This window comes from Gobio gobio (assembly GCF_949357685.1).
Source record: "Gobio gobio genome assembly, chromosome: 10".
NCBI lineage: Eukaryota > Metazoa > Chordata > Actinopteri > Cypriniformes > Gobionidae > Gobio > Gobio gobio.
In genome coordinates, this window is record NC_137116.1 from 37,849,569 (window position 1) to 37,874,511 (window position 24,943).

General features: G+C 39.5%; 1 protein-coding gene across 4 annotated transcripts in view; it reads right to left on the bottom strand.

The window, feature by feature from the left end:
- Positions 1-24,943, bottom strand: part of ccser1 (coiled-coil serine-rich protein 1) — a 99,527-nt gene that overhangs the window by 26,669 nt on the left and 47,915 nt on the right. For 2 of the 4 annotated variants that reach the window (XM_079827221.1, XM_079827222.1), the window contains 3 exons: positions 18,712-18,795; positions 14,965-15,042; positions 1,471-1,506 (listed from right to left, as the gene is read on the bottom strand). In XM_079827221.1, coding sequence (XP_079683347.1) covers positions 1,504-1,506; positions 14,965-15,042; positions 18,712-18,795 — 165 coding nt within the window. In that variant the 3' untranslated portion in view covers positions 1,471-1,503. The remainder of the gene's footprint in view (positions 1-1,470; positions 1,507-14,964; positions 15,043-18,711; positions 18,796-24,943) is intronic. The other 2 variants (XM_079827219.1, XM_079827220.1) reach the window with 1 other exon arrangement.

The window sequence follows — 24,943 nt, forward strand, 5'->3', positions numbered from 1 at the left end:
TAATATTTCATTGTACACCATCACACACACACAAAAAGAAGCTATTATCCGAGATGACTGACATATTGACTGACATATTGACTGATATTTGATATAATATATATATCTGAAAGCATTAGACTCACCAAACAGGCATTCATACTACACTTCTGTCCAAACGCTTTTAAATATTCATTATGCAAGACTGCAAGTCACTTTTCTCCCTTTAAGTCAGCTATTACATCAATGCCACAACCATATTTGTCATGCTTTCACTTGGGTTGACAAAATCTGTCAGTCATCTTCACCAGGGCAACCCCTTTGAAACATGGTACAGCATAACTGCAAGATCATACCTCATCTGTTGGCTTCTCTTAGTACAGTACACAAGCCGTTCTACCCAATATGTATATACCAAATGCCAAGTTTTTGAAATCATAAATGTGCCCTTGAGCTTTGACAGCGGAAGTATCGTAAAAGTCTAAAGATCGTAAAGTATTTTAAACAGCACTAATTTCACCAGTTTGGGATTTTACCTGTGGGGAAGGGGACATGCAGTGGATCAATACAGGCAAAATCTTGGCATCTCTTCTTAAAAGACTTCCTGAATTTATGGAACAGTCCTCACATACCTTCAAGCTAACTTTACAATACATATTTCCATCCAGTGGCACTTCATTCCTCCCCAAAACAACACTGACAGCAGATGTATGCACTTTACTGGTACCACAGAGCACATTACGCCATTAGCTCGATTGTATTACGGGTACAAAATGTTCAAATTTTCTCAGACTACCATTAACAGCTAAAACCACACATTAGAGAAAATGCAAAAGCAAAGCCGACAGGTCTGACTTTTTCCAGCACCTACTGTGCACCCACTACATGATGCAAATATACCAGACAGAAATAAATATAGGTGTGATTTGCAGCTTATTGACATTTTTCCTGTAACCGCGTCGGAGGTTTGCTCTATAAATATGTATATGCAGGTCTTCCTCGATTTCACCCATATCGCATACAAATCTGGGGTTTAAATGACTGTCCGACGTCTCCTTCGGCGGATATTCGCATCCGCCGTTTTTCTATCTGTCATGTTTTACTGCAATGCTCAATGTCAAGCTTACGCTGCAGGTTTGTGATTTGCATTTTTTGTGACAATCTTAACAAAAGCAAAAGCAGTTCCCACAAAAACGCCACCTGATTTGGGGGGAAAAGACCGCAGAATCTGCAAGCGTGGGTTAAAATAAAGCAAGCAATCAACATGTCCCCAACAGAGACGATTAGGACAGAGCTGATAAGATTAGCACGCAACAATCACCGTAATTTCATATACAGCTCCACGGCAATTAAGACATTTGCGCGTGATTATTTGTTGATGCAATTTAAAAGCTCTGTGGTTTCCCTCAATTAGCCAAGGTGAGGATTGGCGGATAAAGCTGCCTGCCTTTGATTAGAGACAGAGCAGCTCTACACAGAAATGCACCCTACCTGCATTGTGCTGCCGGCGCGGGCTGCTTCTGTTTACTGCACCCATGGGAAGAGAAAGGGGAGAGGGGAGAACAAAACAACATGGAGACAGATGAACATGATGTGAACAAATGACAGAAAGGAAATTCAGTGAAGTGGAGAGAAAAATCAAAAGCTTTACATGCTAACAAAAAAACGATGGCTTGTGGCGGTTTGCAGATACGATGCATTAGCGCTTATGTGGGTATAAACAGAAGATGAAAACATTATTTGGATAAAAATTAGACCGTGATGGTGGGCAAAGGCGGGATGGGGATGGGGGGGGGATGGGGGGTTTGAGAGCAAAAAGGCTGGAATGGATATAATTCGGTCACGCTGTTTCTCAGTGCATTTCATTTAAACTGAACAAAATGTCAGGTGCAAGGGGTCAAGAAAAACAGGCTTGAGCAATTTTCAACAGCCATGCAGTAATTCGCGATAAGATATCGGCCACACTAAAAGGTATTGAGTTTTGGAATTGAATTATGATAATTTGAAATGGCAAATATTTTAAAAGGGGACTCCAAGAGCCCTAATCTCCACTAAACAAAGGCAAATGCAATTTACCAATTTTCATAGACCTAATTACATGCTACAGGGAGCAAAATATATTTAAATATATATATATATATATGAGAGTGCGAAGAGAGAGAGAGAGAGAAATAAAATTGATAATTCCTACATTTGTTCATCTTGTTATCTAAATTGTTTTCCAGGTTAATAAAATAGTAATGAGCAAAGCAGGAGTTTGGGAACGTGTTTGAAAACGTGTTACAGGAGAACAGGAGTCTGACAGCGAGATGGAGAGGCTGGGAAGTGAGGCAGGAGATGCAAGAGGAGGCCGTGGGTGGGTGACTGTCACATTGTGGCATGGATGGAGAGAGAGAGAAACTTGAGAGAAAAATATCACTGCCAAGAATAACAAGGGAACTTGAAACAACTGCAAAAATGGTAATCTGTCCCGAGCCTTAATAAAAGAATGCAGAGGTGAGGCTGGTCCATAAATTATTTGCCGTACTATCGCATGAAATCCAGATGAAGACGGTGTGAACCTTGCTACTCCAGTAAATTAATATATTCATTGATTTCTGGAGTCTGTTGGCAATGGTAAGGCCTGTATTGCAGCATTACATCGCAGGACTGAGTGTCCTTCAACCAATAACATATGCTGAACTCGACATGCGTGCAGAAGAATTAATTGAGGGTGTAACTGGATCAGTCGATCTAGTCTGAAACACTTCAATTGGTAATAATAAACAATGAGAATAACTGCACTTAGATTTTATCATTATATTCTTAAAACACCATCACTTACGTTGCGTATGGAAAGTGAGTAATCAAGAAACCCAAAAATGAACATTCTGTCATCATTTACTCACCCTCCTGTCGCTCCAAACCTGTATGATTTCTTTGTTCTTTGGAACACAAAAGCAGATAAATTAATGAATATCCCATTTGTTGAATTCGTTGGCAGTACATTGTGACTCGCTTTAATGTTTAAAAGACCTGAGTGTGCCAGCAAACAAAGTGCATGCGGTTTACTGATAATCTTCCAAGTGCTCCAGTTGGTTTTATTTCTATACAACTCACAATATTAATCCTCAAAGGGTAATTTTAGTGTTAACAACCCGATATTGAAGCACTTCTATAGTGGGCTTCATGGTTATCCTATGCAGAATCCAGCACATCAGACTCCAGGCCAATAGGTGGCAGAAATGAGTCTTCTACATTGGTTTAGCATCTACCATTAAAACAAGAGAATATACAAATCAATGTCAATTGCATTATTTTTCCTTTGTGTTCCAAAGAAAGAAAGTAAGTTTGGAACGACATGAGAGTGAGTAAATGGTTTTCATTCCGGGGTGAACTATCTATAATAGAAAGAAAGACAAAGAAAGAGATCATAAATCAAATATATAGTCATAAAATTAAACCCCCCAGTGGTTGAGGGTTGGTGACTTTGGCTACTTAAAAGGTTCTGCTGCTTTCAAACTGGGAATCATTTTTTAATTGATCAAAATAGTTGTTAGCTGCAGCCCCAACTATATCCTCAAATCAGCACACAATGGAGAGACTGCAAACCAGCCATGTCATATTCATATTGCAAAGGACATATAACCAGAGAGACTCATAAATATTCTGAAGGGGATTCGTGCAAAATCAAGTTTCCTGGGCAGCCTGAGAGCCGAGGAATGTGACTTTACTTCCTCTGACAGATGAAACAACGCCCTGGTTGGAGAGCAACTTCGATAAAGATAAATGCGCGTTTCTAATCCCCATTACCGCTGAATGTCACAGTTTCTGTAATTATTTATTAACTTCTTTATTGTGGCGCAACGTTCCTGTCTCTCCTGGCCATCTGTCCATAGTGAGGTTTTGCATGTGCATTCTATTATAGCAGCCCTGAGGGGGGCCGAATAGGCTGGGCCTGCGCTCACCTTCTGCTAATGGCGGAGCACCCTGCGGGCAGTCTCCAGTCAGCCCTGTCCACAGGGACTCAGATCTTCTGTCAGGGTTTAGGATCACAGTTTTTACCTTGACAAAGTTATCATGGACATGTTTATACAGGCCAGCGGAGCAAAAAACAACAAACTAAGAGGTCTGTGCTTTAAAAAAAAGAAGCAGGAAGGACGGGAAAGGTGGCCTCCTTTCCACAGAAAGCGAATGTTGCTGGTGACAGCTAGTGTTTTTTGGTAGTTTCAGCCCGACGCAGTTATTATTTTTCATGTCCAACGCCACGTAGTTGTTTTCTGTCCGCAGATGGGCGTGCTGGTCTGAAAACTAGGTGTGTTCAGGCTCATTGTTGGCGCGTTGCTATTTTGAGGCACCACCATGGAGCAAGCGCAACTGGCTTTTAAAGGGAATGGGAGATGAGACTCTGATTGGTTTGTTGCACGTTACGTACAAAACACACCCATGACTCATTAAGAGACTACGTACAACCCTTTTGGACCATGCGCCTGGCACGCTGACCGCTTTTTCCATCGTTAAACTAGCAAAAGTGGATTCGGACCCGTAATAAGAAGTGCACCTGCGGCATGCGCTTCAGACCAAGCACTCAGATCGTTAAAATGGGGCCCATAAAGACTTCACTTGTTTCATGACTTGTTTCATTGAATCTCTTGAATGATTCAATGACAAATACATTTCTTAATAGTCACTTGTCACCACCTACTGGTGTAATGATGTAATCGATACAATCATTATTTGAAGTGCCAGATTACCTTCAAAAGTTTAGATCACTATTGTAGATGTAAGTGTTTATATACAAACTATAAACTTGTATCCCAGTAGTTTTACTTCTGAGATCATTTGAATATTTATAACAGAAATAATGATACTGTGTGGTTGAAAAGACTGTTTAATACCTATACATGACAATTGCTCTCTTTGGCTCAGTGGCAGCTCCAACGCAGATCTGAATGTTCCGGTGGGATATTGTCAAAGGTTTATTAGACGCGACAATTGTTGTCCATTAGGAATAATATAGCCCGACTGTTTGAAATAAGATCACAATCTTTTAATGATTAATCGTGCAGCTCTAACATTACACAATTCGGACTTGCCTAGATGCCCTTTTACAAATTTCTAACATTTCGGACACATCCACAGCGTTCGTGAGCTTCACTACTTCTGTGAATGTTCTCACGCCACAGCAGCACCCACACACTCTCACTCCACCTGATGCTTCTTCAACAGAAAGCCCAGATGGAGTCATTCTAATGACTGGCATGTGTTGCTATCTCTCTATTAACCTCAGAAGAACTCTAGATCTATATATCCCTTTTGTGTTACACCTAATCTATTCTCTTTTTGGCTGACTTTCAAGCGCACGTCTCTTGCTCTCCCACCTTCCCTTCCCCCATCTCTTTCTTTTCACACGATCCCTCTGTGACTATGGGTTCTCTAGAGTTGAGATTCAAGTAGTAGTTTTTATTCGGTGCAACTTTATAAAAAGTAAATGCCAGAAGTAAAATTTTTTGCATTAAATGACTCGAATCCATCTTTTTTAAAGTATTTTTTGCAGTCGGTGCAGTTACTGAATTAACATTTGACTCAACCACTGAACTGCAAATGATTACTTTTATATTCAACCCTTAATAAACCAAGACAATGTAACTGCCTTATGTTGTACTTGTGTTTATGAGATGCAATTTGGTTATTTACTAACCTTCATGATATTTTAAGGCTGTATGATGTTTTTCTGTAGAAAGCAAAATGAGATGTTAGGCAGGTGTCAAATCATTCTGCCTAACATCTCATTTAAACCTCCATGGAAGAAATAAACTCATACAGGTTTAAAATATCATGAGGGAGAAAAAAGATAACGCTCTCTTTAAATCATTGAAATTACAGACTGGTTGTTCATATGGCATTGTGTTATCTATACAGAACATTAAATATGCATATTAGCAACATAATTATGTTGTAATACATGGTACTTTAAAACGTCACCAAGAGTAATATTGTTTCAGTTTAGTACATTAGTATTGATGAGTGAAAGTCATAATTTAATAAATGAAAAATTTTGAAAGAAATAATAAACTACAGAAAATCAACTACCTAAATGTAAGGGGTGTACTATTTTTTTCTCAAACAATACATGGCCATTTTAGTATAAGCTACAAATAATTGTAAAAGTGTGACCCTGGACCAGAAAGCACGGTATATTTGTGCGTTGCTAAGGACTTAATTTGGACAACATTAAAGGCGATTTTCTCAATATTTCGATTTTTTTGCACCCTCTGATTCCAGATTTTCAAATTGTTGCATCTCGGCCAAATATTGCCCTATCCTAACAAACCAATTAAAACAAATTGACCCTTATGACTGGTTTTGTGGTCCAGGGTCACAATTATTGTTCAATAATATTACCTTTTGAATTATATGACCTTTTATTTATCTATCTATCACATTATATGTTTGTCATTATTTATAATATAGTGTAGTAAATAAAAAAAAAGGAATCTGAATCTGAAACAAAACCATTAAATCCCTTACCATTCCCATCCCTAATCTTCTCTTCCCTGCTGAATTCACATCGCTCTACTTTTCCCCCGCAGGTGAGTTGAGTCTGGATACAGGATGTGACTAGCAACAAAGCTTTTCTGAGACTGTGCATCCTTCTGAAGGATGAGATCTCATTAGTCTGCACGAGAACCAGCAGAGAACGAGATATGGGACCTCGGCCCACCTGACTACATCCTGGCCTCTGTCCAGCTCACTTATCTCAATCTCATCCTGCGTGTAACGCCACAGAGCGGCACTTAATTACGAGTCAAAACGCGCTTCAAATGCTCGCCCGCCATCGCATGCACGCAAACTCCCAGGGGTGTTTTTCACTGAAAGGAAACTGCAGCGCATCGGTCTAGACGCCACACACTTCAGATGATGATCGGGGTAATGGCTAGCACAAAAGAAAGCATGCTCTACTCGTAAATAAAAGAAACTAACAAACAAGGGAGGGGTTCTGGCAAAAACATAAAAGACCAAACTGGTAAGGGACAGTGTTCTGCTAATTAAACACTAACGCCAGAACAAAAGCATGAAACAACTCATTCCATGGCCTGCGGATCTCACACAGCCTGCGATCGCTGGAACAGCGTCAGTCGTATCCCAGGAGTTTCTATTCCCGTTAACAAATAGGTCAATATTGCCTGGTAATTCAGAACAGATACTCTCTTCATGCCATATTTTTTCAGCTCTGTACGACTGACACAATTGTACACATCCATATAAACAGACAAAGAGGATCAAAGCATCAGAGGCTCGTTGCTTCTCTGCAGAAAGCTTCTCCACCTGAGTAAACACAGAGCTTTCATCTTCCTATTCCGGTCGCCCTGGGCACATGGAGTGCCGGGTACCATTCTTTCGACCGTCTAGGTGGATTACAATGCTGCACACACAGTCCACGTATGCTCTGTGTGCTTCCTCAACTGTTACTTTAAAGCTTTGCCTGTTCGATATCCATAACTTATTAAATCGCAGACACAATAGGTTGAATTTGAAGTGCTGGCACCGGCTGAGAGCGGAGATGAGTAATGTGTGATGGACAGTTAGAGAAGTCCAACTAAAAAACACAAAGAGATAATATGCAAAACAAGTGTCAGTCGTACAGATGGTGTTTCAAAGCAATCTTCAAGTGGCATTTGTGAGCGTGGCCATCCAAAAGGGACGGTTGGTGCACTTCCAAGAGAAGAGAATCCAGTCGTGCACAGTGATAACCTGTGTTGATTTTTTTGGAAGAAAAGGAGCTCGGATAAAACAGACAATAAATGGATAACAAAGGGGGAGTGTGGTTGGTTGCAGAGTTACAGAGAGAAGGACCAGTTGCCTAAACCCTGGGTGGCAGAACAGCATGCCATGCTTCGGTGGAAACACCACGAAACAACCACAACACGCAGTGAGAAAACTCACATGGTCTCCTGCAAGAGGAAGCGGCGGAGGCGCGTACTCGAGCATGGCCCTGAAAGCAAAGCATATATCTTTGAAATCATGCACAGGGACAACAGGCAAATTCTATCTGGGATCATTAATTCAGCTCACCTACTTACCGTGTCTCAATGCACTGGCATGGAGTTTATCTGTTTATCTAACTCCTCACCAGGTCACTAAATACACTGAAGATGCTTTACACCGCTGACAAAATCAGAGATAGATAAGGCAGTAAAAGTTGACGGGTCAAGGTAAAACCATGATGAGGGATGACTTCCACTTTTCGGAAGTCTAATCACCCCTGACCGTTTCTGCTCAGAGAGATGAAGGCAGGCTCAGACTGCAGGGTTCCCACAGTTCACGTTAGCCTCAGCCATCACTGTACCGTTCCCGTCCGGTGGCACTACTTTGGACAGAGTTATGGGAGCTGCATTGGAAGTGGAAGATATTTCATGCAACTAAGCATGGATTCAAATGTCCTTCACAAAATGGACAGAGAGAGGTAAAAAACACCCAAAAATGACCATGAGAACCAAAGTGTGCTCTGCATCAAAATATGAAATGAAGCCAGAATGGTTTACTGCATTACAGGGTAATGCAGCAGGGTTGTCACTCATGGTCTAAAATAAGGATGTAGATTATGGCTGTCAATAAAAAATATAATTAAATCAAATGATATAGTCAGTAGGGTTGGATATCAATAAAAATTGAATTTGATTCAAATTCATACATTTTAATTTTATTAATTATGGTATGTTTCACTTAAAATGTCCATTTTGCTTATGATATGATATTCTTTCTCAGCTATTGCTATACAATATTAACGTATTAATATGAATATTATTAATATACATTTTAATAATATTAATATTATCAATTATAACATTAATAATAATAATAATAATAATGTTAATAATAATAATTATAATGCTAATATTAATTATGATGTTAATAATAATAACAATAATTATAATGTTAATAACTAGTTACAATATAATTTTACATTATCTAAAAAATTAACAACAGGGTCCAAACTATGCAGTTAAATTGATCATCATTTGTTATAATAATTCAGAGAAAACTCATTTGAACACGGACTACAGAGTTTGTGAGTCTTTTCAAAAGATTCATTAAACAGACTGGCTCAGTCAGTACAGTTCCAATTATTGGAAAATGTCCTTATAAATTGAATTTACTTAGCAGTTAGGCGACATGATTAACTGTGTTAATTGTTTTATTGCAAAAAATGTCAGCAACAAATGGCAAACAAAATCTATTAAAACTTCTTTGTTCACGTACAAAATAAAGGAAACGATTACCGCTCAGCAGGCGTGTCATTCTGTGAGGCTCAGTGCTCACACTCTGACCCATGCAGAGAGAAAAGCAAGCAGGCTTGAGCAATGAAGTTGGGAGTTTAGCATAACAGGTCCCCCACACGGAGTGATCAGATGGGCCGCAGCGTGACAGGGCGACCCCCTCATGCTCAAATTAATCTAAATAAATAAATAAACATACCAAAATGAATTGGAAAAATAAAAGATGCCTGAAACGCTTTTGGGGCTCATGAAATGGCCTTGAAACACAAAAAGCCTCTCAGCAGGGTTGGCTGGAGAGCTGAATAACAGAGCAGAGGGAGATGTCCGGTGTGTTCCATTAACAGGTGTCCTCCAGCTATACGGAGCTGACCACTGATCAATCTCCCTCGCTGTTATAGATCCAACTGTTTGGGTAAGCATCAAAAACGACTTTTTCTGGCTGCAAGGGGTTTCCATTTGGCTAAATATTCAAGCATTTTAATAAGAACTGTCACATCTATAAAAAAGATTAATGACTGGAAGGGAAATAACACAAAACAGAAGCTAATCCATAAAACTTCATATCTCGGCTACGGAAGGGAGGAATGCCAGAGTAAATGAGCTCTTAAGTGCTTTTTCATTTAAATGGCTGAACGGCAGTGTGGAGGGCAGAGCTTAATATTAACAGGCTTAGACTGGCATAATAAAGCAAAGTAAACAGACATAACGGCGCAGTCAGGCTTTGTACAGACGGGAAAAGAAGGGGCCTTTCATCAGGTTTCAATGTGACAATGACACAGGCTTATGAACAACACAACAAAAACATTCAGAAGTGTTGCATTCAAACCTACACTGAAAAATGTTTGAAATCATAATGGGGGGGAAAAACATAAAAGTAAAAAATACTGTAACCATCATCATAAGAACTTTTAAAGGGGTCATTTAAAAAAAAAAAAAAAATGTTATATTGTTTCCTGAGGTGCACTTACAATGTTAAGCCGCTTTCGACCGCAGGGACCAGGGTCTAAATGAAGTTCTGGGTAAAAATTTTCCCCTAAACCAGCCCTGCTCACGAGGTAGTACTTTTTCAAAGTTCAGGAACTTTCGGGGGTGGGACTTGGGCGCTGAACATGCTGATTGGTTGAGTTCACGCAGCATTTTGATTGGTCGATTCAACGCAGCATTTTATTTCAACCACTATTTTTAAAAGTCTGTTGCGGTGCGTGCAGTAAGAGTTGCTATTTGAATCAACAATGCTGAGTTTAAAAATGCTGGGACAAATTGTTCTGGGTAATTTCGGTGGAAATGGGGCTTTAGTATAATTTTTACAATTTAGAAATAAAAGGCCATTTTCTACCATGATTTTTGAATGCTCCGTTTTAAGTCTGCTGTGACGCTTCAATTTAAACGCCCACTGCTGTGATTGGCTAGCATCTTGCATTTGAAATAAGTATTACATGTGTAACTCTCAAGAAATGTTTTACTACATTTTTACTAATTCAGCTCTCAAGGTTAACTAATCGTGAAAAGTGTTGATTATACACTCATCTAAAGGATTATTAGAAACACCATACTAATACTGTGTTTGACCCCCTTTCGCCTTCAGAACTGCCTTAATTCTACGTGGCATTGATTCAACAAGGTACTGAAAGCATTCTTTAGAAATGTTGGCCCATATTGATAGGATAGCATCTTGCAGTTGATGGAGATTTGTGGGATGCACATCCAGGGCACGAAGCTCCCGTTCCACCACATCCCAAAGATGCTCTATTGGGTTGAGATCTGGTGATTATGGGGGCCATTTTAGTACAGTGAACTCATTGTCATGTTCAAGAAACCAATTTTAAATGATTCAAGCTTTGTGACATGGTGCATTATCCTGCTGGAAGTAGCCATCAGAGGATGGGTACATGGTGGTCATAAAGGGATGGACATGGTCTGAAACAATGCTCAGGTAGGCTGTGGCATTTAAACCATGCCCAATTGGCACTAAGGGGCCTAAAGTGTGCCAAGAAAACATCCCCCACATCATTACACCACCACCACCAGCATGCACAGTGTTAACAAGGCATGATGGATCCATGTTCTCATTCTGTTTACGCCAAATTCTGACTCTACCATCTGAATGTCTCAACAGAAATCGAGCCTCACCAGACCAGGCAACATTTTTCAGTCTTCAACTGTCCAATTTTGGTGAGCTTGTGCAAATTGTAGCCTCTTTTTCCTATTTGTAGTGGAGATGAGTGGTACCCGGTGGGGTCTTCTGCAGTTGTAGCCCATTCCGCCTCAAGGTTGTGCATGTTGTGGCTTCACAAATGCTTTGCTGCATACCTCGGTTGTAACGAGTGGTTATTTCAGTCAAAGATGCTCTTCTATCAGCTTGAATCAGTCGGCCCATTCTCCTCTGACCTCTAGCATCAACAAGGCATTTTCGCCCACAGGACTGCCGCATACTGGATGTTTTTCCCTTTTCACACCATTCTTTGTAAACCCTAGAAATGGTTGTGCGTGAAAATCCCAGTAACTGAGCAGATTGTGAAATACTCAGACCGGCCCGTCTGGCACCAACAACCATGCCACGCTCAAAATTGCTTAAAATCACCTTTCTTTCCCATTCTGACATTCAGTTTGGAGTTCAGGAGTTCAGGACACCCCTAAATGCATTGAAGCAACTGCCAGTGATTGGTTGATTAGATAATTGCATTAATGAGAAATTGAACAGGTGTTCTTAATTCCCGTGGAATGAAAGGTTGCAGAGATGAGCATTGTAGCCGATGACAGACATGTCTGTTGAGCGCATGAATGCTGTGATTCATCATAACTAACAGTTCAAACATGATGTAAAGAGAAGAGTGTAGACATCATTGATTATAATTGATTCCAGAACTCAGTCACTGATAAACTGACGCTGTGCAAATGACAGCTTTATCGATTATAAAGGGAGTGTTCTTTGATCGCTTTCTGTATCTAATTTAGTCACAATTTAAATAATATGTTTATGCTACTAAGAGGAACAATGTGAAGTTGATCGTTTAGTCACTGGCTTGATTTACTGATGCATAAACAGCAATATTTGAAACAAATAACATCTGACTGTGCATGAATAATATCAGAAATCACTGATCACAGAATTACTGGCAGGTCCATATCTTACAATTAAAGATTACCGAAATGTGACTGATTTACCAAAGAATCCACAGTGAAATGTACCGAATAAACAAATAATGCTGTACTGCGACATTCAATAAATAAATAAAGAATCACTTTCCTAGCACTGGGTCTTTGGAAAGTAATGTTATTTTTAGTCCAGTGATCTTGTATGTCTCTTCTCTTCAAACTAGCATGCCAGTAGGCAGGGCCAAAGACACAATGATGAAGTAGGCGTTGATTTGATTCTTTAGGAGGCGGTCTTTCGTCATACTATCATGGTATAATGGGAGTCGGTTTCTGAGCTAGGATTCGATAAAAGCTGCTTTTGGACTAACAAGGAAATTTTGAGTTCTGAAACTTACAGGATGTTTTACAGTACAATGACATCTTACAAGTCAAAAGTTCAAGGAAATGTAAAATATGGAGCAGCTAAGAGCGACAAAGTAGCTGTCAAACCTCACGAAGACCAAAAAAAAGCTGTTTACAATTTTCATGACTGTAAAGGGTGTATGGGCTACAAAAATTGACAATTTGATATCAATGGTGTTTGGTTATGCAAAAGGATTAAAAGAAATTTAAAAGTGTTTAGAATAAAAAAAAAAATCAAAAAAAAATCACTTCTACCGTAATGATGTTTATTCTAAGTACTTTCTAATTTTTATTAGCTATATACTTTAGTGCGTTTTATGTAACATTTTATGTTGTTTTTATAATGTTTATGCCATTAAATTAGCGTAATGTTTAGACAAAAGTGCTCAGTCTTTACATGACTACTAGCCAAGGATCATGGAATATGTGCGTCACATGAGCATTATACATCACACTGCCATTCTGCACATAATTTCTCATGCTCTTTGGACAGGTGAGCAAGCCGGCCCCTGTCCATCTATCCGTGTCTCTTTGGTCTGACAGGAGTCCCTCCGCACGAGCCTGCCCCTTCCTGTTGCGCATCAGGCCAACAGAGATGGAGAGGACTTTGAGAAGTTGGTAGCCACAAGAACCACATATGAATGTGTCCGGCGCTTCCGAAAGAGGCCAGTCTGGCCCCCTTGGTGCACTGTGACTCAACAGAGGGCACCAAAGCCTCTCTTCCTCTCACTTTCAGCTAATTAGCTCAGCTGGAGAGAGAAGCAGGGTGCTCCAGAAAGAAAAAAAATAGAGAAAGAACGAGGGTAAAAAAAGGAAACAGATGACCTCCTCCAGTTGAAGCAGCCTTCGAAATAGCTGACCCACTTGTAGACACACTTTCGGATATTTGCGTGTCCTCAATGCAGTAACCCATATAGCGGTGTACTCTACATAGGGCAGGGTGGAAATGCAGAACTCATCTCTTGCGGAGCGGGTGGAAAGAATGATGGCGCGTGTTGCATTCAGAAAGCCTGAGGGTCTTGTGCTTGTGCATGTGCAGTTCCTCTCTGTGCTCATCCATTGCCGGCACATCTGAGGTAGACAGGAAGAAGATTCTCCCACATCCTCCCACGCGACCATTTCCACGCTGGGTGTTTTTGGCACCGCAGCAAAAAGACGCAGGCTTACCATGAAAATGCCGTTTATCTAATGCAACAGCTCCATAATGAGCACTCTTTTTAATATTTCAGCTTTTTTACAGCACTTTTCATCAACGTCGAGGTCTGATGGAGCTGCGACGCATTAGCGGAGCGATAGCCGTGGAATGGATTGTCAAGCAATTTGAAAAAGCCATCTGAATTCACATCACATATGCATATTAACGGTAATACAAAGCACAAAGTCTGGAGAGATGTTAAATGCCAGGGGGAAAATGGACCATGTCTCCACAGGAGACCAACTGAAAGCTATTTCAGTGTAAAGGGAGTAAAGGAATACTGATGCGGGCACTGCGAGGGCACAGAATATATGACAGAAATCTGTAAAGAAAATCTCTGTCATACTTCTTAGCCATCATTCACCGATAACATGCTCATCACAAATGCTAAAAAAACAAACAGATTTGTAACTAGAAGGGCATCTCTTAAGAATGTGCCAAAAGCTTTTAAATCAAACTATCAAACGTCATTTGCTCTTCGTTTGATTTAGTGTTGCAAACGAAAGGGAGAAGACGATTTAAAGGCTGGGTTTTGTCTCCATTGCTTTAATATCTCTGGTGCATTAATCTCTGTTAATGAGTCATTTAAAGTTTGCAGCACTTGAACACAGTTTGCTGACTCACTGCAATATAGCATCATCACTTGTTTTGTGTGAGCCATTAAAATGTGCCTGTGGGAACAAGAAAACACCTAGATTTCATCTAAAATTAATAACAAAAACAAATAAAAAGGAGGATGGCAATTTTTGGATGGGTGGGCTGAAAGGAGGGCAGTCAAACTATCGAAAGGGCAGCGGACAACCTGATTAAGCAAAAGTGTTGTTGAAATCCAAAAACCACAATCTCACTATAAGGGTTCCACCTCGAATTGAAAATCAACTTTCAGTGCCCTTTACCATTAAAAGTCAGTGAAATAAAAAAGACAGATGTGGGGACCTGTATTCAATTAGAAAAACCAGACACAGCTCAATGACCTCAGAACATTAGCAGTGTCGTCAGGAGCTTTCGTACGGTACTTTAATGGGTACTCACCTCTGAGAGTAAGAAATCTGTCTGAGTGCTTTTGTCAGCTTTTTGGCAAAAAGATTTCTGAGCAGCACGGGTGGTTTCCTGTTAAAAAGATGCATATATCAGGAAAGCGTGTAATAGCATTAAAGTTATGACATAAAACAGTTCTCTGTAATACTTGATCCTGATTGGTCAATCTCAGCATTCTATACAGTGCATCTGGAAAGTATTCACAGCGGAAAGTATTCACAGCACTTCACTTTTTCCACATTTTGTTACTGCCTTATTCCAAAATAGATTAAATTCATTATTTGCTTTAAAATTCTTCAAAACAATACCCCATAATGACAACGTGAAATAAGTTTGCTTGAAATCTTTGCAAATTTATTTAAAAAAATGTATTAATTAATTAAAAGAAAAACAGCCTTTGCTCAATACTTTGTTGAAGCACCTTTGGCACCAACTAGAGCCTAAAGTCTTTTTGAGTATGATGCTACAAGCGTGGCACATCTATTTTTGGGCAGTTTCTCCCATTATTCTTTGCAGGACCTCTCAAGCTCCATCAGGTTGGATGGGGAGCATCAGTGCACAGCCATTTTCAGATCTCTCCAGAGATGTTCAATCGGGTTCAAGTCTGGACTCTGACTGGGCCACTCAAGGACATTGACAGAGTTGTCCCGTAACCCCTCCTTTGTTATCTTGGATGTGTGCTTAGAGTCATTGTCCTGTTGGAAGATGAACCTTCACCCCAGTCTGGGGTCCAGAGAGCTCTGGAGAAGGTTTTCATCAAGGATGTCTCTGTACATTGCTGCATTCATTCATCTTTCCCTCGATCCTGACTAGTCTCCCAATGAAAAACATCCCCACAGCATGATGCTGCCAGCACCATTCTTCACTGTAGGGATGGTATTGGCCAGGCGATGAGCGGTGCCTGGTGTCCTTCCAGACACGACGCTTGCCATTCAGGCCAAAGAATTCAATCTTTGTTTCAACAGACCAGATCATTTTGTTTCTCATAGTCTGATAATCCTTCAGGTGCCTTTTGGCAAACTCCAGGCGGGCTGTCATGTGCCTTTTACTGAGGAGTGGCTTCCGTCTGGCCACTCTACCATACAGGCCTGATTGGTGGAGTGCTGCAAAGATGATTGTTCATCTGGAAGGTTCTCCTCTCTACACAGAGAAATGCTGGAGCTCTGTCAGAGTAACCATCGTGTTCTTGGTCACCTCCCTCACCAAGGCCCTTCTCCCCCGATTGCGCAGTTTGGCCGGGCGGCCAGCTCTAGGAAGAGTCCTGGTGGTTCCAAACTTCTTCCATTTACGGATGATGGAGGCCACTGTGCTCATTGGGACCTTCAATGCCTTCCCCAGATCTGTGCCTCGGTACAATCTACAGACAATTCCTTGAACTTCAAGGCTTGGTTTGTGCTCTGACATGCACTACTAACTGTGGGACCTTATATAGACAGGTGTGTGCCTTTCCAAATCATGTCCAAACAACTGAATTTACCACAGGTGGGACCAATCAAGTTGTAGAACATCTCAAGGATGATCAGTGGAAACAGGATGCACCTGAGCTCAATTTTGAGTGGCATGGCAAAGGATGTGCATACTTATGTACATTTTTTATTTTTAATAAATTTACAAAGATTTTAAACAAACTTCTTACACTTTGTCATTATGGGGCATTGTTTGTAGAATTTTGAGGAAAATCATAAATGTAATCCATTTTGGAATAAGGCTGTAACATTAAATGTGGAAAAAGTGAAGTGCTGTGAATACTTTCCGGATGCACTGTAGTGCCATTTAAAATAAAATGAAGGAATTAAAAAATGAAAAATGTAAAGGAATAAAATAAATAAGTAGACATTACAAATGTAATTTTATTTTAAAATTTTTGTTTAATACAATACACAGACGTTTTATTAATCAATGTTAATAAATTATCAATTTGTAACCAAAAATACTATGAATTATTATAAAAATATATATATTTACAATCAATAATTGAGTAATTCAAAAAAGTGATTTATTTATATAAGTGTATTTTTTTATTAATACACTGATTTTATTTTTAAATGGAACAAAAACTTTGGATGAAATATACATATTAAAAAGTTATTTTATGCCCTTTACACATTTCTTCAGCAGCCATGTAATACGTGGAATATTGTACAGTCAGTCGGTCATTATTATTCAATATTATTAATAAAAATTGGCTTATTGTATAATAATGACCCTCTGATTGTGCATTCATATCGTCTATACCATCAGCCTTGACTGGGAATATCAAACAGCCTTAATCCCCCTCCTGAACGTGGCAGAATGGCAGACTAATAAAATAAGAAATATGGTGCAGCAAAATTTAGGGCAGCCATACTTCATTAATGACATTCAATAAAGACAGTAAAAATTGACAAAGACAAGCCTAGCCAGCAGGCTGCCAGTTTCACCAGTGAGTATTATTTTACGAGCTTTTGCCTTGATTTATTAAGCCATTGTGGCCGCAGGTTCTTTTCCCACTAAAAATAGAGCGGTGGTCTCTGAGCGGCAAAATCTGTAAAGTGATGATGTCAATGGCCAAGAATCTAGTTTATTCCGATTTCGTCATCTGGATGCCACATTATACATACGTTTACATATGTTCAGTAAACATGCTTTACAGGAGATAAAATAACCACTGCAGTTCTCAAGTTGAAACTCGCATCACAGAGTTTGAGTCATTGGGCTCTTATGGAGCAGAAAACACTGCAGTGAGCACTGTGGTATTTACCAACAGACTGTTTTCTCTGAGAAAAAGACTGTGACCTTCAGAGACGTGCTTAACACTATTGGGAGAACATTTTCTGAATTCAGTTCTCGAAGAGAAGACAGATAAGGACAACATCAATTCAAACCTCACAGACTCAGCGAAAGTCGAACGCCATCTTTTCATTGAACATCTAGACAGCGATCAGTAAGTATGGAGAACGTTTAAACTAGTAATGCAGTGCTGCAGCTGAAAGAATAAAGGTGCATTCACTTCACACAATCTCACACTGAGATTAGCAGCACCAAAGCGTCCTGAAGTCATTAGTTTTCAATGAGCTGGCGATTTCCTGAGCTCGACGTATTGCGATGCGGTGACTACAAATGGTACTGCGGAGAGGGTTTAGGAAGGCCATTGAGATCAGTGTTATTTTACGATCGCTAATATGGTCAGTTTTTGTGATATTTTGAATTAGAAAAGACAACAAAAAAAAAGTAATGGATCGTTTGAAACATCATGTGCTTTGTTTGTCCTTTTGCTTTTACAGCCTCTTTACTGCCCTCTATTGTTTTTATTTGTCCTACCCCCTCCTCCGTGCTTATCACACCATCCCATCCCTCTTCTCAGGCCCACTAGTCTATAAATCTGAGATGGACCTGTCATATTTCTCCTTCACTCGTCTCTGCTCTAGCTGCTGGGACAGGGAACGTTATGCGTCTCACAGTGCATGTAAAGCATGCGACGAGCTGTTTACTGCACGTTAAGTGAGTCTATCAAATATCGTCCCAGTTCAAAGGAAACTGCCGAGCGGCATCTCCATAACTTCTTAACTCGAGCCTTGGGAGAGGGAAAGGACATGAAACCAACAGGATGTTAACGCAAACTGTCAAATAAACAGAGAAAATTAGGGTATTCCAAAGACAATGGAGCAATAGAACTTGTTTTTGCAATCGTGACACTTCTTGAAGGTGGTTATGAAACTTGCAGTTATGAAATGTTACATTGAACTCGTCGAGTTTTCTCACCAATTCAGCCTGCAGTCGTACAATGAGCTCGTCTTTCTCCTTCAGCTGCTGTAGCAAGAACTGGTTCTCTTCTCTCCCAGGATCCTGCACACAAAGCACACACAAACACGGTTAAAAAAAGAAAGAAAAAAAGTCAGTCTGTGTTATTCAAGCCATCGCCCCCAGTTTGAATCTGCTGCCTCGTGTGTGGGCGTGTAACTGCTGCAGAGGTGGAGGTGTGTTTTCTATGCCGTGGTTTCACTCTCCTCCATAAACTTCACCTGAACTAGCAGGCACTTTCCCACGACCTTGTGCTGTCAGCATCCATTATGTGAGGCTGGGGGAGGGGAGGGACTAAAGCTTCAAGGGCAGCAGAGGAGGACCGAAAGGCCCAGGAGCAGAGCATGGCCTCCACGAATGACCGAAAAGCCGCCTCCAAAAAAAACGTCAGCTCTACTCTAAAAGAAGCACTCGGTGGAGATTAGACGGCGCTGGCATGAGGAAGCCGGACACAATATGCACGAGTCTGAGCTCTTCGTGAAAGATCAGGGAAGGGGATTATGAGCTTCAATGTCACGTACTTGGAGACATCGTTGTTCAAAGCTCTTTGGCTTTGGCTTGAATGCACTCCTTTTGTTGACATTACATAAACATCTCAAGAGAGCTGTTGTCAATCTTTGATGCCCCTCTGTAAAGGAAGCTAATTTCTGCCTGGAGATGATGATGACATACACAGCGACTAACTAGATTTGCTCGCTTTGTACCTACAAGACTTTTTTTGTCTTATGAACTACTACAACCCCATCAGTAAAGCTCAAGTATCTCTTCATCGCTACCAAATCAGAATGAGTTCCTCTGAAATCAAATTATACTGGATTTCATTTAGCTTTGTAGTAATGGCTATTAATTATCATTCATATGATTGCAATATAATTAAAATGGCCATTATTACAACGAGTCACTTTTGAAATAAAAACATTACTGTGCCTCGCCAGCTAGGCTAGGCATTCAAAGGTTTGCAATCACTATGAACCTTTTTCATTTGAATTTTATGCATTTACTCCTTAAAGACGCATTAAATAGATGATAAAGACTTTCGTAAAATTCTAAATGCCTATAATATTTGAAGAAAGAAGTTAGAACAATTCTTAAGATCAATTCTAATAAGTTTGTAGCAATGTTCATTTCTTGTCAAGTTCACAAATATTTGAGTCTTTTGGCAGTTCTTGCCAAAGAATGAAAAACACTTCAAAGCCAATCTTTTTCTGTTGCCTGCAGATTATCATGATAACCGTAATAAAGTTCACACATTATTTTCATCACGACTGACAGCACTCACAGTCAGGTTTTAGAATGTGCTGCTTATGTCTATTTCTTCAAACAAAGTTTTGTCTTTAGAACAACCTTAAAGTGCCCCTATTGTGCTATTTTAAAGTTTCCTAATTTAGTTTTGGATGTCTTCTACAACAGGTTTACATGCATCAAAGCTAAAAAACGTAAAATATACATTGCACATTACCACAATGTTCAATGATTCTCAGATGACTCGATGGATGAATCAGTCTCTCTAAATCCCTCCATTCCGTGAGCCTACTCTGCTCTGATTGGTCAGATGGTCTGTTGTGATTGGTCTACCGCATTCCGTATTTCGGAAACAAACACCCAGTACCATAACTGAACTCCATCTCCGTCCGGATGCTTCCTAATGCTCAGCGATAGAACACACGGTAAAGACAGTAACGATGACGTCGGTTTTAAACCAATTCCGGCGTGAGCCCAAATCGATGACGAAACATTGGAAGAACTAGTTATTCAACCCGAACCTTGAGCAGGATGTTTCTCAGTGATGCTACTCAGTTTGAGGTACATTATGAGAAGTTTCAACTGTAATTCCTCACCGTCAGCATTAACAATTATATGTCCATTAACAAAATGTGTATTCGCATTTCTAATTTAAAGCGGTGCACATTTGGGAACTGTAACAATAACAGCACATACGTTCGCCTAGAACTAACGTGAATGACTGATGGAATATTAAAGTTTGCAAAACAAATCTTGCGGCATCCTTTATCATTACTCAAAGTACTAAGAATTACAGACAATCTTCATTAATAGACACAGTTTTAGGTAATACTGCAGCCCACAGCTGATTTACAGTAGTATTTCAGTAAGACCGTGAGTTAGCCAGATACCTACACAACATGAAACACAATAAACACACTGTAGAGGATTGTCTTATCGACATGATACTATACAGTATCCACTGAGGTGGTTCGAGTTTTCTCTAGTGTCTGCGAGTGTATTAAGTGGATGGGCAATATGCAAATGTTTCGTCTTGACGTCACAACGAAACGGCTTGCGATTCACTTGAACTTTTCATCTGACTTTTGAAAAACGGTGCACTTACAGATTTAAAACCTGCAGGATGTTTTCATTCACTTTGGTACACTATGTGAACTATGGTACACACTACATGAAAATGTCATTTTCAAAAATCCATAATAGGGCACTTTAAGAAAAAGACAAACAAAAGACAGAGTATTCTTAAGAATAAAGTTACAAATACATTGTTCTCCCAAAAAGAAGAAGAAAATAGCAGTTAAGGCCAATTTTATTCTTGAGAATGTTTCATGAATCAAAGAATCTTCCATTTGTTGCAATGGCAGACCTTCTGCCTACTAACAGTCGTTTTGAAAAGACTTTGAGATGACGTTTCATACTCTTCTTTCATCCCACAGAACTTAACATTCATTCCTAACGGTTTACCATTGAATCTTTATGTTCTTTTGCCCATTCTACTTTTTGCCAGTTTCAGATGCATCTTTTTCTTTGAAACTCTGCCTAAAGGCCAGCAGCATCTAAGAGTCTTGCCTTCACTGTTACAATTGAAGCTGGTGTTTAGTGAGCACTGTTCAATGAAGCATCCAGCTGAGCACCAGTGAGGGGTTTGTTTCCCAAACTAGAGTCTCTGATGTACTTGTCCTCTTGTTGTTGTGGAGCAGGGCTATTCACTTCTATCTCTGTCCTGGTTAGATACTGTCTGCTTTCTTCCGTCGAGACTGTTGTGCATGAAACAGCCTTCATCGATCAAATTAAGGAGATATTCTTTGTTTTTGTTTAGACATTTAAAAACCAACATCTGACACTTTCGAGTTGGTGTACACTTGCAAAAAAAAAAAAAGAGAGACTACTAAAGTCATTGCATTGCAATTTCCAATGTGTACTTTTGACTGCTTTTATGATCAATTAAATGCTACACTGGCTAAACAGAAGCATCGGTTTCTTTCATTAAAATAAAAATATCTATATGATTCCAAACTTCTGAATGGCAGTCTACGAATATACACTTCCATTCAAAACTTTGAGGTCAGTTTTTTGATCAAAAATGCAGTAAAATCCAGCAATATTGAGAATTATTATTACAATTTAAAACAACTGTTTAACTATGTTAAAATGGAATTTATTTCTGTGATGGCAAAGCTGAATTTTCAGCATCATTACTCCAGTCTTCAGTGTCACATGATCCTTCAGAAATCCTTCTAATATGCTGATTTGGTGCCATAGACTGTAAAAAATATGGACGTAGTGTCCGTGATGTCACCCATAGGATTCTGATGAGCCGTTCTGAAGCGCAAAGTATGGACAAGATGGCCATTGCCATCTTGGCAGCGCGTCACTCCTGGATAACAGAAAACGGGCAAAAAGGCGGGACGTGGGCAGAGCTGAAGTGACGCGATGACTAACAGACAGCAGATAAATGGCTATCCACCTGTCACTCAAAGTGGCCACGCCCTTAATTATGCAGAACTTTAATGCTTTATATAATGTAAACGAATGAGTTATAAAAAAAATTCACCACTCTCACAGTTGTCATGAAGGGCAAAATTAGCCGTATAGACCAAAACCACAATTTGTACCACGCTGTAAACATGTTTTATTCTGCTGTTAAGTTGGCCATTTTAACATGGGGCTCAATGAGATTCTGCTCCCTTCTGGAGCCTGTCCCTAGCGGCCAGCCGATGAATTGCAGTATATGTCACTTCCGTATTGGCTTCAAGAGAAACTGCGGGAGGTTGCCGCGTCTTTGGTGCTCAAGAAACATTATTACCAATGTTAAAAATAGCTGTGCTGCTTAATATTTTTGAGGAAACCATGATAACATTTTTCAGGATTCTTTGATCAATAGAACGTTTAAAAAACACCATTTATTTAATTTTGATCAATTTAATGCATCTTTGCTGGATAACATTTCTTACTGACCCCAAACTTTTGAATAGTAGTGTACATAAAATAATAAAGTATTAAAAAAATTAATTAATTAAAAAAAAGAAAAAAGTCAAATACAAAAAAGGTCATGTACTCAGCCACGTATGCAGCAAACAGGCAGAATGTAACATCCTCTAAATCCCTGCCTGTGGGGAATATTTAATTATATCTTAATTATAGAGGTTTAACAAGAGGCACTTTATCTGTGCAGTTCCATGGAGGACCTCTAGAGAGACGTTTGGTCACAGTTGCATACACACACACACACACACACACACACACACACACATATATACACAATACACAGGACAGAGCTGGGTCTGTACCCTGTTCTGTAAAGCTGCATTTGAGTGGCTCCTCCATCTGTCTGTCCTAGATAAAATACTTGAGGCAAGAAGGGGACGAAGGACCTAATAAAGGCAACACTTAACATCGCTGCAAATGATGCAGTCGAAAGTATCCTGGTGGTAGGTCTGGGCAAAAAAAATAAATAATAACATTTGCTTTCCTAAAGACCATGTAATTAGATTAGTTTTGCTATCCTTCCTATGACAGAGATGTTGTTTCAATACTGTCTAATTTGAACTCATTCACTCATATTGAAGCAATTAATTAAATGCTGTAGTTAAAACTTTAGTTTATATATTATATATATATAAATATTGTGCTTGTAACAATTCATCCATCTTTGCTGGGATCTTGAAGCCTTATATATTGTATACTGGTTCTAAATAAAATAGAAAAGTTCCTCAGTGTAATTTAAAAAATGAGGAAAATGTTAGCTTATTTTACCTTATTCTGAATCGTATTGGATACTATGACTGTGTGGTCAAACAATATGGTTTGACTAAATGAGAAGGAAAGAATAAATAAATGTAAAAACATTTTTTTTTTTTTTTAAATCACCCACTAAAGACGAAAACAGAAGATAACACAGACACACACACACACACTACCGTTCAAAGGTTTGTGGTTAGTAAGATGTCCCCCCCTCCCCCTTTTTGGAAAGAAAATAATACTTTTATTCAGCAAGGATGTAATAAATTGAACAAATACAAAAGATTCCCATTTCTAAAAAATGCTGTTCTTTTGAACTTTATATTAATCAAATTATCCTGGATGGGGGGGGGTAACTTTTCGCCATCACAGGAATACTTTACATTCAAATAGAAAACAAATATTTTAAATGCTAATATTACTGTTTGTATTGTATTTCTGATCAAATAAAAACAGCCTTGGTGAGCATAATAGACTAAAATATACATATATTAGTAACCGCACACATTTGAATGGTAGTGTGCTGCATGTCATTATGTTATTAAAAGGCTGAAGAGAAAAAAAAAAATATAATAAAAAAGATATTTTTTTGCTATATTGCCCAGACCTACCAGGCAGTTTCATTACCAAGAATGGTATAATATTAGAGAAGCACAGAGCATTTCACTCATGTACTTTGAACGGAGGCATAAAAAGGAGTAAATGTGATAGATGTCCTCAATTATTTCTGTCTAAGGAGGTTTGTGATGTTATAAACTTCAAACAGGACACCCTCAGAGTGGTGGGCACACCTACACTCACTTAAGGAGTTATTAATGCGCAGCTGACAGGGACACCAGGACGAATGAGTTTGGTACTCCAGTCCGAGCTAATTTTACCAAGATGCAGAGCAAGAGGCTCCATTATTCCCTTAACCGATGCCATGCTCTCGCCGCAGGAGAACTCGTTCCGCAGGCTCTAATTATTAAGAAGGTGGGGATAACAAATGTTTGGTGAGAGAAGTTCTCTGATAAAAGTAGGACGAAAAGTGACACGGTTCAGTCTCAGGTGGGTTCTAGGGCTTTATTTTTAAAATCGGGAATTTTTTCCTTTTTTTAATGGAATGAATCAGGACAAGTCCCACCCCTCTCCTGTCAGTTGAACACAATGTCAGAATGCATGGCGTCCTATTCTAAGCATCTCCCTCTCCCGCTGTGTGGCGCTAGGCTAC